The sequence below is a fragment of the Stegostoma tigrinum genome, chromosome X, assembly GCF_030684315.1.
Source record: "Stegostoma tigrinum isolate sSteTig4 chromosome X, sSteTig4.hap1, whole genome shotgun sequence".
NCBI classification, from domain to species: domain Eukaryota; kingdom Metazoa; phylum Chordata; class Chondrichthyes; order Orectolobiformes; family Stegostomatidae; genus Stegostoma; species Stegostoma tigrinum.
In genome coordinates, this window is record NC_081404.1 from 4,833,959 (window position 1) to 4,847,502 (window position 13,544).

At 45.9% G+C, this 13,544-nt stretch overlaps 1 protein-coding gene across 2 annotated transcripts in view; it reads left to right on the top strand.

Annotated features, from left to right (window-relative positions):
- Positions 1-13,544, top strand: part of LOC125448341 (bridging integrator 2-like) — a 73,629-nt gene that overhangs the window by 43,010 nt on the left and 17,075 nt on the right. For both annotated transcript variants that reach the window (XM_048523599.2, XM_048523600.2), the window contains 6 exons: positions 628-722; positions 3,392-3,487; positions 7,380-7,487; positions 8,585-8,670; positions 10,280-10,355; positions 13,187-13,269. In XM_048523599.2, the coding sequence (XP_048379556.2) occupies positions 628-722; positions 3,392-3,487; positions 7,380-7,487; positions 8,585-8,670; positions 10,280-10,355; positions 13,187-13,269 (544 nt within the window). The remainder of the gene's footprint in view (positions 1-627; positions 723-3,391; positions 3,488-7,379; positions 7,488-8,584; positions 8,671-10,279; positions 10,356-13,186; positions 13,270-13,544) is intronic.

Sequence of the window (13,544 nt, forward strand, 5' to 3'; positions counted from 1 at the left end):
ACTGCCCCTTGATATTCAACACTCCCCACTTGCCTGGATGGGTGCAGCTCCAACAACACTGAAGAAGCTTGACACCATCCAGGACAAAGCAGCCCACTCGATTGGTACCATATCCACAGGCATCCACTCCGTCCACCACCGACTCTCAGCAGCAGCAGTGTGTACCATCTACAAGATGCACTTCAGAAATTCACCAAAGATCTTCAGACAGCACCTTCCAAACCCACAACCACTTCCATCTAGAAGGAAATGGGCAGCAGATGGTATGTTCCCCTCCAAGCTTGACTTGAAAATACATCGCCGTTCCTTCACTGTCATTGGGTCAAAATCCTGGAATTCCTCCCCTGTGTACGTACAGCGCATGGACTGCAGCAGGCCTAGAAGGCACCTCACCCCCACCTTCTCAAGGGGCAACTAGGGATTTGCAAGAAATGCTGGGCCTAGCCTGTGACAGAATGAAAGAATTATGTTGGGTTTACCCGGGCACTGCAATGGAAGTGCACAGCCAGAGGGGTGCCATGAACCATCTTCAGGCCTGGCCTCCCCCCTCCCCAAACTCTCTTTTCCTTTGACAGCATTTCCTGGTGCGGCCAGAACTGAGCAGCCTCTGATTCTCCCTTTTCCCAGCAATGCATGACACTTCAAAGAGACTCTGCCTAACCCTGCAGGAGATTTATGAGTCCGACTGGGATGGCAAGGACGAACTGCTTCCCATCGTAGAGGTGAGTATAATCTCCCGTGTTGGCCTACACTTTCTGTTTCAGTCTCTGCACCTCACTGGCGCTACCTAATAGTGGGTGTTGGCTTTTTCGCTTTGAAACGTAAAAGACTTGTGCTTCCTCAGACAGGCAGTTTAGCAAGAATGCCACTTGTATGAGCTCTTAAACCCGTGTTAGAAAGAAGAGTAGGGAGCTTATGATGGAGCTATATATGGCATTAGTTAGGCCACAGCTGGAGTACAGTGTGTAATTCTGGTCACTGCATTAGAGGAAGGATGTGATTACACTGGAGAGGGTGCAGCTGAGATTCACCAGGATGTTGCTTGGGTTGGAGTCATTGGGTGATGAAAAGAGACTCGATTGGCTGGGACTGTTCTCTTGAGAGCAGAGAAGGCTGGGGGTCAACCTGGTTGAGGAGTACAGTGTTCTGAGGGGAATAGACAGGGGTGGACAGAGAGAAACCTTTCCCCTTAGCAGAAGGGTCACTATCCAAGGGCACAGTTTTAAGGTAAGGAGCAGGAGTTTGAGAGGGGGATTTGAGTTTTTCACCCGGAGGGTGGTAGGAATCTGGAGCTCACGACGAGAAAGGGTGGTACAGGCAGAAACCCTCAAGACGTTTAAAAACAATTTAGGTGAGCATTTGAAATTCTATAGCAAACAAGGCCACAGACCAAATGTTGGAAAATGGGATTAGAATAGAATGGATTTTTGATGACTGGCATGGGCACAATGGGCCAAAGGGCCTCTGTCTGTGTTGTCAGGTGCCCTATGAGTCTGCCCAGTTTTTCACTTCAAAATATGTCGAAAGTAGAGAGTGATTGTTCACAAACCCTGAGCTGGAGGGAAGGAGGTCTAGCACCCCGATTTGCTCTGAGATCATTAGGTCTGATGCTGTGCCGACACACACTTTTCCAAGACCAAGAGAAATAAAGCCCCTCGTTTTATGCTGGTTTCCCTTCCCCAGATCTTAGACTCTGTCCAAAAGCCAGGTATTTGCCGCAACTCTCATCCTTCACCTGTGATCTGGGTTTTGCCCTTGGATATTGAGCTTTAATTCCCGAGAATTCCAGGATGATGCAGGAGTAGGTTGCCAGCACTACCAGAATGGCAGGTTGTCATGGTGACTGAACTTGTCAGTAAGCAGAGGCCAGAGACAGAGAGACATGGAGCGATGAACTCTTTCACTAGTGGTTTTCCTGAGCTCCAGGTGGAAAAGCGAGGGAGGGAAATTTGGCCTACATGTGACTGCAGAGCCATAGCAACGTGGTTGCCTCTGAGCAATCGCTCATGGGCAAAACTGCAGGCCGAGACCAGATCATGTGAATGAGTAAAGAATAGAGAAATTATTACTGCTTTTGACAAATTGACTGTTAGACTAGCAGCAATTTGACCGATTGGAAATGTTCTATCCCTGAGCAGTAACAGCAGGGGTGAAGTCTGGCTCTTTAAGTTGCTTCAGGCCTTTAAATCCTGTCGTCAATTGAGTTTCTGGGATTGAGCTACATGTTGTTCTGAAGAGGCTAACTGTGGTAATTTATGGTGGAATCAGAATTGTTACATGCACAGGAGCAGTACAAAATGATAGCAACAAAGACTCATGGAGTTGTACAGCACAGAAACAGACCCTTCAGTCCAACTTGTCCATGCTGACCAGATATCCCAAACTGATCTAGTCTTATTTACCGACATTTGGCCCATATCCCTCTAACCCCTTCCTACTCACATACCCATCTAGATGCCTTTTAAATGTTGTAATTGTACCAGCCTCCATCAGTTGGTGGAGTTAATGGGAGGCGATGGCCGTGGGTTTATCGCTGGACTGTTAATCTAGAGACCCTGATAATGCCCTGGGAACCCGATTTGAATCCCACTGTGGCAAATGGTGGAATTTGAATTCAATAAACATCTGGAATTAAGAATCTAATGATGACTGTGAATCCATTGTCATAAAAACCCACCAGGTTCACTAATGTCCTTCGGGGAGGAAACTGTATGTGACTCCAGACCCATAGCAATGTGGTTGAGTCTTAACTGCCCTCTGGGCAATTAGGGATGGACAATAAATGCTGCCTGGCCAGCAACGTCCTCAACCCATGAATGAATGAAAACAAACTTCCTCTGGCAGCTCATTCCATACGCACACCATCCTCTGCGTGAAAAAGTGCCCCTCAGGTCCCTTTTAAATCTTTCCCCACTCACATCTAACCTATGCCCCTCTAGTTTTGGACTCCCCTACCCTGGGGAAAAGGCCTTCACTCTATCCATGCCCCTCATGATTTTATAAGCCTCTATAAGGTCACCCCTCAGCCTCTGATGCTTCAGGGAAAATAGCCCCAGCCTATTCAGCCTCTCCCTGTAGCTCAAACCCACCAACCCCAGCAACATGCCTGTAAAACCTTTTCTGAACCCTTTCAAGTTTAAGAACATCTTTCATATAGCAGTGAGACCAGAACTAAGCACAGTATTCTAAAAGTGGCCCAACCAATGTCCTGTACAGTAGCAACATGATGTCTCGTCTCCTGTATTCAATACACTGACCAATGAACATCTTTGAGCTTCAAGCAAGCTTTGATAATGAATCACAAACATATACTGAGACCAACAAAGTAAGGGACAGACAAGCAGCATCTGTTGTGACAACGGTAGATTTTATGAGGCTTGTGTAATTTCAGAATAATGACCTTCTGTGGGCTGACTATGAAGAGAAGCTTTCGGATCAGGCCATGAGGACATTGGAGACATACCTCAGCCAGTTCCCAGCATTTAAGGTGAGTCAAAAGTTGGGACAGAAATATGTTCCCATTTACATTGTTTCGAAAAAGCTGAACAGTCAAAAAAGATCTTCACCTACAAATACCGTGAAAGCATTAAGAAACAGCTGTCATAGAGAACAAAAAAAACACATTTCAGTCCTTATCAAGAGGACCTGACCATGGGAGTTCATAAGACTTTAAGATGTAGGAGCAGAAGCAGGCCATTCAGCCCATTAAGTCTGCTACACCATTCAATGAAATTATGGCTGATCTGATCATCCTCCTTTCCTACCTTTTCCTCATGACTTGTGCTTACCTTCCTGATTAAAAATCTCTCTATCTCAGCCTCAAATATCCTGAATGACCCACCCTCGACAGCCCTCTGCAGTAAAGAATTCCACAGATTCACTCCACTTTGAGGGAAGAAATTCCTCCTCATCTCTGTCTTAAATGGATGGCCCCTTATTCTGAAATTAAACCCTCTGGCCCTAGACTCTCCCACAAGGGGAAACAACCTCTCCACATCTACACTGTCAACTCCCCTAAGAATCTTGTACGTTTCAATAAGATCACCTTTATTCTTTTCAACCCCAGTGAGTACAGGCCCAACCTACTCAACCTCTCCTCATAAGACAGTCCCTCCACATCCAGGATCAGCTGAGTGAACCTTCTCTGGACTGCCTCCAATGTCATTTTGTTTTTCTTTCTATAAGGGGCCCATAAACTGTTCACTGTATTCCAACTGTGGACTGACTAGTGCCTCATATAGTTTTAGCAAAATGTCCCTACTTTTATTCTCCATTCTGTTTGAAATTCAGGCCAATATTCTGTTTGCCTTCACTATGACCCGCTGAATTTGGATGTTAGGTTTTGTGATTCATGAATGAGGATTCCCAAATTCCTCTGTTCTGCAGCTTTCCACAGTCTTTCTCCATTTAAACAATATTCAGCTCCTCTATTCTTCCAGCCAAAGTACATAACTTCGTATTTTCCCCTTTCATCTGCAAAGTTTTTGCCCACTCACATAACCTGACCCCAGAAGCAGGGAACACAGTGGAAGGCCATTTGGGACTGAGGTGAGGAGAAATGTCTTCAGCCAGAGAGTGGAGTCTTGTGAAATTGTTTGCCACAGAAGATGGTTGAGGCCAAAACTTTGAATGTTTTCAACAAGGAGTTAGATATTGTTCTTCAGGCTAAAGGGACCACAGGGTGTGAGGGAGGAAGCAGGAACAGGAGGACTGAGTTGGATGATCAGCCTTGATCATATTGAATGACAGAACAGGCTTGAAGGACTGAATGGCCTCCTCCTCCTATTTTCTGTGTTTCTGCATTTCTATGTCTATATCTGTCTGCAGGTTCAGTGTATCATCGTCACCACTTGCCTTCCCACTTATTTTTGAGTCATCCACAAGCATGGTTATAGTACATTCACTTTCCTCATCCAAGTCATTAATTGATATTGTAAATAATTGTGTCCCCAACACTGAGCCCTGTGGCACTCCACTAGTTGCAGGTTGCCATCCTGAAAATGCCACCCTTGTCCCAACTCCCTGTCTCCTATTAGTTAGCCAGTCCTCTATCCATGCCAGTATATTGCCCCCAACACCACAGACTCTGATCTTATTCAGTAACCTTATCGAACATCTTCTGGAAATTTAAATCTATTACACTTGCTGCCCCCCTCTTTATCTCTCCTACTTGTTATCTCCTCAAAGAATTCTAATAAATTTCCCCCCCATGAAGCCATGCTCTGTTTTTATTATGTAATATGTTTCTAAATTATCTGTTCTTGCATCTTTCATTGTAGTCTCTAACATTTCCCAATAACAGACATTAAGCTAACTGGCCTACAGTTATTGTTGTCACCTTCCCTTTTTAAGTTAAGATTACATTGGCAGTTTTCCAAATCTCCGACACTTTTCTAGAATCTAAGAATTCATGGCAGATTACAACCAGTGCACTCACTCTTTCTGTAGCTACTGCCTTTAGTATCCTAGGATGTGTCCCATCTTTCTTTATCTTTCTTTAGCCCCATTAGTTATAGAGACGTACAGCAGGAATCAGACCTTTTTGTCCAACTCATCCATGCCAACTAGATATCTGAAATTAATCAAGTCCCATTTGCCAGCATTTGGCCCATATCCATCTAAACCCTTCCTATTTGTAGATGCCTTTTAAATGTTGTAATTGTACCAGCCTCCACCACTTCCTCTGGCAACTTATTCCACTCACGCTCCACCCTCTGTGTGAAAAAAATGCCTCTCAGATCTGTTTTAAATCTTTCTCCTCTCATCTTAAACCAATGCCCTTTCGTTTTGGACTCCCCTACCCTGGAAAAAAGACCCTGGTCATTCACCTTATCTATGCTCCTCATGATTTTATAAACCTCTAAAAGGTCAACCCTCAGCCTCCTGTGCTCTAGTGAAAATTGTCCCAGTCTGTCCAGTCTATTTTTATATCTCAAACCCTTCATTTCGCGCAAATCCTAGTTAATCTTCTCTGAACCCTCTGCAGTTTAATTAATCCTCTGGAAATTCCAAAGAGTCCCCCCTTGCTCTGACTGAAGAAACTCCTCCTTGTCTCATTGCAAAATGGCCAGCCCCTTGCCCTGCGTCCCCTGATTCTTGATCGTCTAGCCAAGGGGTAACTTCTCACCTGCTTCTTCCCTGTCGAGCTCCTGTCGGAAATTTGCAAGCTTCAATGAGATCGCCTCTTGTTTTTCTGTATGCTGCAGAATACGGGCCCAGTCTCCTCAATCTCACCATGTGCAATAGTCCCACCATTCCAGGAATCACTGGTGAACCACTGCCACATTCCCTTCATGGAAAATGTGTCCTTCCTTCAGTCAGGAGTGCCCACAATACTCCAGCTTGGTCAGGTCTCACCACGACCTTGTACAATTGCAGCGACATATCTTTGCTCAAATCTTCTTGAAATAAAGGCCAATAGATTGTCTTCCTTCCTACTTACTTGCTACCCATGCCTGCTTGATTTCAGTGTCTTGTGAACAAAGATATCCGAGTACATTTGCAAACAAATACCGTACAATCTCTCCGTGTTTAAGAAATGTTTTGCACCTTTATTTCTCCCTCCAAAGTGGATATCCTCATGCTTAGCTTCATTATTTTACAGTCACCATGTTCTTGCCCACTCCCCTAGCCTGAGGGTGAGATAGTGGCTCAGTGGTTGGCACTGCTGCCTCATGGCACCAGGGACCCAGGTTCGATTCCTTCCTCGGGTGACTCTGTGTGGAGTTTGCACATTCTCCCTGTGCCTGTGGGGTTTCCTCTAGGTGCTCTGGTTTCCTCCCACAGTCCAAAGATGTGCAGGCTAGGGTGGGTTGGCTGTGTTAAATGTCTGCAGTGTCCCTGGATGCGCAGGCTCGGTGGATTATCCATGAGAAATATGAGGTTACAGGGATTGGGTAGGTACTGAGTGAAGGTGGTACAGTCTGCCATCTACTACTGCATGGCAGTGCAACTGACATGACTATTTGGCACAGTGGTCACTATAGGAACAATGAATTCATAGCTATCAGGAGGCAGCAAGCTCACAGCTGAGGGCAAGGTGGATAGCAGTTTATAATTGTGGCACATCAGATTAAACCTGCCGTATGTCCACTAATTACAACCTTCCTTAAAACCTACTCCTTGTCAGTGCTGTGATAGTTTACTGTAATATCTCGTTATCTGACTCAGCATCAAATTTTGTTTACTCGTGATACAGCTTGGGGATGGTTATCCTGTGAGGGACGATATATAAATGCAATTGTTATAATGCAATAGTTCCTTGAGAAATAGGTGTATCTGTTAAGGTTAATGCACAAGAACCAACTGCGGTGTGTCCCAAGGATGTTAGTATGGAGACAGAGTGAATATTGAACCTGACTTCATTCTTGACCCAATAGAAGCGCATTGCGAAACGAGGGCGTAAACTGGTGGATTATGACAGCTGCCGACACCACCTCGAATCTCTGCAAAGTGCCAAGAAGAAAGATGAAACAAAGATCACAAAGGTAACTTGGCGACAGTTTAATCTCAGTGGTCAGTTTTGTCCCTTGCGTCTTAGACAACAGCCGGCATAATGGATGACCTGAGCACTGTTGGGAGTATTGCTGCAAAAACGGACACATCTTCCATGTTTCTCACCTTGTCATCAGGACAGAATCACAAGAATGCAAAACCTCAAAGGAAACAGCTATTTATACTGCATGAGAAGGGGCACTGATTGGTTGCCAAATAGACTGTTATTAGTAGAAGCATTGCCATGGAGAATACACCCAGGAGCAGTTAACTTTCAAGTTTTTGTTTAAATTCAACTCAATCGAGTTGACTCTGATTTGAACTTAAATCTACAAGATGCATTGCAGCAACTCATTACAGATCTGACAACTCCTATACAAATATCATCTAGAAAGACAAGGGCAGCAGATGCATGAGAACACCATGCCCTCTGCAAGTTCCCCTCCAAGCCACTCCATCCTGACTTGGACATATATAGTCATTCCTTCAGTGTCACTGGTCAAAATCCTGGAATTCCATCCCTAAGGTCATTGTAGGCCTACTTACAGCACACAGACTGGTGCAGTTCAAGAAGGCATCACCATCTCAAGGGGTAATTAGGGATCGACAATAAATGCAACCCTATCCAGTGAAATTCATATTCTGTGAATAAATTGGGAAAACAGGCTGACAGCTGTTCCCTTGTGCGTTTGCCATGGCAACACCCTGACCAATCAGAGTCTTCTTGCCAACCAATCAGGAACCTCTTGGCATGCAGTAAAGAGGCTTGTTCCTTTTGAGATTTGGTATTCTTGTCATTCTGTCCTGATGACAGAAGGACAAAAAACATTGACAGATGTCTCTTCTTTATCCAGCAATTCTCAAGATCTGTACCACCAAGTGATTATAAATCAAACAGCAAATGTTAGGAACACTCAACAGGACAGGCAATATCTGTAGAGAATACAACAGACAGCATTTCAGGGTAACAACTCTGTTTGGGATATTAACATCAGCAAGTAATGGAAGATGCTATGGAGGGATTTTGCTGAATAATAGATGTGGCTTGGGTGGTCAAGCAGTGTTACATCCTCGACTGTTTATCTTTCAGGCTGAAGAGGAATTTGTTAATGCCCAGAATGAGTTTGAAGAACTGAATGCTCAACTTCGTGAGGAGCTCCCTGAGCTGTGGAGCAGGTATGGTCTCCTAGGACCCAGGGAGCTTTTTCTTACAAAGAACATCATCAACGGATCACCCTCAGGCAATGCATAGAGGGACTCCTTACAATGTGTGGACCCTGAACTGCCCCGTAAATACTGTTGCAGAGTTGGAACGCTGAATAGTTTATGGTCAAGAGACATATAGGGGAAGCAAGGCTGATGAAAAGCTAACTTCTACTACATGAATGCAACGTTTAACTCCTGGTTTGGTCAATGTTTGATGTGCTGGTACACCAATACTGGCAGCTAGGCTGGCATTGGAGTCAATGACCTAGTGGTAGCGTCACTGGACTGTTAATTGCAAGACCCCAGTGACAGTCTGGGGACCTGGGTTTGAAACTCGTCTTGACAAAGGGTGGAATTTGAATTCAATACAAATCTGAAATTAAAGAGTCTAATGATGACTGTGAATTCATTGCTGATTGTGGGGAAAAGCCCATCTGGTTCACAAATGTCCTTTAGGGAAGGAAACTGCCATCCTTACCTGGTCTGGCCGACATGTGATTTCAGATCCACAGCAATGTGGTTGACTCTTAATTGCCCTCTGGGATGGCAATAAATGCTGGCCTAGCCAGTGTCGCCTTCATCCAGTTAATGAATTTTTTAAAAAATCCAGAGGAGGTTCACTTGGCTGATCGCAGGAATGGAGGGGCTGACATATCAGGAGAGATTGAATAGATTAGGCCTGTACTTGTTGGAGTTTAGAAGAATGTGATGTGACCTTATTAAAAGATACAAGGTTCTTAGGGGATGTGACAGGGGAGATGTGGAGAGGTTGTTTCCCCTTGTGGGAGAGTCTGGGACCAGAGGGTACATTCTCAGAATAAGGGGTCACCCATTGAACACAGAGATGTGGAGGAATTTCTTCTCTCAGAGGGGAGTGAATCTGTGAAATTCTTTACCACAGAGGGCTGTCGAGGCTGGGTCATTCAGTATATTCAAGGCTGATTTTCAATCAGGAATGGGAATCAGGGTTATGGGGAAAAGGCAGGAAAGTGGATGTGTGAGGACTGTGATGGCAGTTTCCCTACCTCTGAACCAGGGGACCCAGGTTCAAGTCCCACCTTCTGTAGAGGCATGTAATAACATCTCTGAGCAGGTTGATTAGGAAAACCTCAAAAAGCACAGCCACAAACTCATTGAATGGCAGAACAGACTCGATGGGCTGAATGGCCTGCTTCTGCTTCTATGTCTTATGGTCTTAATACCTGAGACTTGCCCTTTGTGTGCCTTGAAGCAGTGGCGTCGTTTTTGCTACGACCTTGTGAGCCAGCCTAGCTCTAAGCAGAGAATTGAAATTTATTTTGCTTGGTCTGAGTACCGAGAGAGACAGCATAGGTCTCCAACATACCCTTGTAAAACAGGGCAGAGAGAAGAATTGTTTAAAATAGGTCAGGAATAGTTCATTATGGGAGAGTTACAAACTCAGTCTGTTTTGGAGGCCCCATTGAATTTAACGGGAATGATTTCTAGACTGGATATCTCAACACATGAAGTATGCAGTTCTGTCCACTTTGTGGCACCCTCACTCCTGGAGCCTTTTCAAATGGTGTAACCGCTGATCATAATTCCTTTTTCTCGACAGCCGCATTGGATGCTACGTGACAATATTTCAGAACATGTCCAACTTACGGGATATCTTTTATCAGGAAATGAGCAAGGTAAGCATGCGGCTTGTTTAAATAGGAGCGACACAAAATTGTGAAAGTGCATGAGGAAGCACAGATTAAGCAATGCCCAAAAATGCAGCAATCTCATTGTGTGCAACTCTGTATCTGACCCCATACTCTGCCAGTTCTCGGAGCGTTTGATGGGGAACAGTGTCGCCGAAACATGACTGTATCTAATCCCCTGCTGTCCCTGTCATAGAAACCTCACAGTGGAGAAACAGGCCATTTGGCAAAACTAGTCCACGCCGACCCTCTGAAGAGCATCCCACCCAGACCAGTTCCCCAACCCTATCCCTGTAACCCAGAATTTCCCAAGGCAAAAGCACCCAACCTACATGTCCCTGGACAATACAGGACCATTTACCATGGCCAATCCACCTAACCTGCACATTTTTGGACTGTGGGAGGAAACTGGAGCACCCGGAGGAAACCCACACAGACACAGGGAGAATGAACAATCTCTGCAGAGACAGTTGCCTGAGGCTGAAATTGAACCCTACTCCCTAGCACTGTGAGGCAGCAGTGCTAACCACTGAGCCAACATGCCTCCCTGTCCTGGGAGTGACAGATGGGGGACAGTGTAGACAGAGCTTTACACTGTATCTAACCCCGTGCTGTCCCTGTCGTGGGAGTGTTTGATGTGGGACAGTGTAGAGGCAATATTTAAGGGGGTATCTAACCCCGTCGTGCACCTGTCCTGGGAGTATTTGACTGAGGATAGTTCAGAGGCAACACTACTCTGTTCTTAACCCTATGCTGTCCATGTACTGGGAGTGTTTCATGGAGACAGTATGAGAAGACCTTAACTCTGTATCTAACCCCATGCTGTGCCCGTCCTGGGAGTGTTTGATGTGGGGACGGTTTCAGGGGGCCTTACTCTGTAGCCAACACCGTGCTGTTCCTGCCCTGGGAGTGCTTGATGTGGACAGTGTAGAGGAAGCCTTCCCCTGTATCTAACACCTTGCTGTCCCTGCCCTGGGAGAGTTTGATGGGGGGGGACAGTGTAGGGAGAGCTTTACTCCGTATCGAACCCTGTGCTGTCTCTGTCCCTGGCAGTGTTTGATGAGAGACAGTGTAGAGAGAGATTTACTCTGTATCTAACCCTGTACTGCCCCTGTGGTGGGAGCGGTTGACGGGGACAGTGTAAAGAGATCTTTACTCTATTTAACCCGATGCTGTCCCTGTCTTGGGAGTGTTAGATGGGGAACAGTACAGAGAGAGCTCTCTCCGTATCTAATGCTGTGCTGCCCCGCCCCTGGAAGAGTTTGATGGGGACAGTGTAGAGGGAGCTTTACTCTGTTTCTAACCCTGTGCTGTCCCTAACCTGAGAGTGTTTGATGGGGGACAGTTTAGAGGGAGCTTCACTTTGTTTCTAGCCCCATGGTGTGCTGTCCTGCAAATGTTTGATGGGGGACAGTGTAGAGTGAGCATTACACTGTATCTGACACCTTGCTGTCCCTGCTGTGGGATTATTTGATGGGAACTGTGTATAGAGACGTTTACTCTGTATCTAACCTCATGCTGTCCCTGTCCTGGGAGTGTCTGATGGGGGACAGTGTAGCGGGAGCCTTACTCTGTATCCAACCTCATGCTGTCCCTGTCCTGGGAGTCTGTGATTGGTGGCAGTGTAGAGGGAGCTTTACTCTGTACCTAACTCTGTGCTGCCCCTGTCCTAGGAGTGTTTGATGGGGGACAATGTGGGGGCAATATTAACATGTATCTAACTCTGTACTGTCCCTGTCCTGGGGGTGTTTGATGGGTGACAGTGTAGCGGGAACATTTCTCTGTATCTAACTCTATGCTGCCCATGTCCTTGGAGTGTTTGATGGAGGACATTGTAGAGGTAACATTACGCTGCATCTAACCATTTGCTGTCCATTTTCTGGGAGTGACTGAGGGAGGACAATGTAGAGGGAACATTACTCTGTAAGTAACCCCGTGCTGTCCATGTCCAGGAAGTGCTCGATAGGGGACAGTGGAGAGGAAGCCCTCTCTGTATCTAACCCCGTACTGCCCTGTTGTGGGAGTGTTTGATGTAGCACAGCGTTGAGACAGTATTTAAGATGTACCTAACTCTATCCTATGCCTGTCCTGGGAGTGTTTGTTGGGGGACAGTGTAAAGGGAGCTTTACTCTGTATCTAACCCTGTACTTGCCCTGTTCTGGGAGAATTAATGGGTGATAGTGTAGAGGAAACATTACTGTGTATCTAACACTGCGATGCCCTTGCCCTGGGAGTATTTGATTAAGGATAGTGCAGAGGCAGCATTACTCTGTACTCAACCCCATGCTGTCCCTGTCCTGGAAGTGTTTGATGGGGGCATTGCAGAGGGAGCTTTATTCTGTATCTAACCCTGTGCTGTCTCTGTCCTGCAAGTGTTTGATGGGGGACAATCAATAGGGAATATTACTATGCATCTAACCCTGTGCTCTCCATGCCCTGGAAGGTGCAATTGGTGATGATGCAGAGGGAGCTTTTTTCTGTACCTAATCCCATGCTGTCCCTGTCCTGGGAGTGTTTGACGGGGGACAGTGTAGAGGGAGCTTTACTCTGTGTATAATTCTGTGTTGACCCTGTGCTAGACGTGTTTGGTGGGGGACAGTGTAACGAGATCATTACTTTCTGTCTAACCCAATGATGAATATTATTTTCTATTCTGTGAGTTAAGGTGATGAGGAGGATGTCGTCTCTGGGATTGAATGCCATGTTGATTTCAAATCTCATTGGAACAATTGCTGTCACTCCTCAGCTCTGGAGAAACATTCTTGCTGTGTCTCTCTTGTTGCCCTGCTCATGCTCAGTGCGTCCTTGTGTTTTTGCAGCTGAACCAGAGCCTGTACTCTGTGATGACCAAACTGGAGAAGCAGCATAGTACAAAGGTGTTTATCGTGAAGGGTGTGGCAAGGTAAGTCAGCGCAAGATGCCACAGCAACAATGCCATGCTCCCCTGTTGTGAGCTTTGATGGCAGCTCAGTGTTTGTGTGTCTCTCTGTGTTCTCCCTCCCTTAAGTCTACCAAGCATTGCTTCTTCACCTCAAACTGCTTTCCTTCCCAATCTTCATTTCTACCTGGCTTTTGCCTCTTTCCAGTTCTCTGCATCGTCATGGAACCTCGGCTGCCGCATTCCCTGTCATTACATATCATCGATCAGTGGATATTTCACTGGTGTCTCATTGTTCT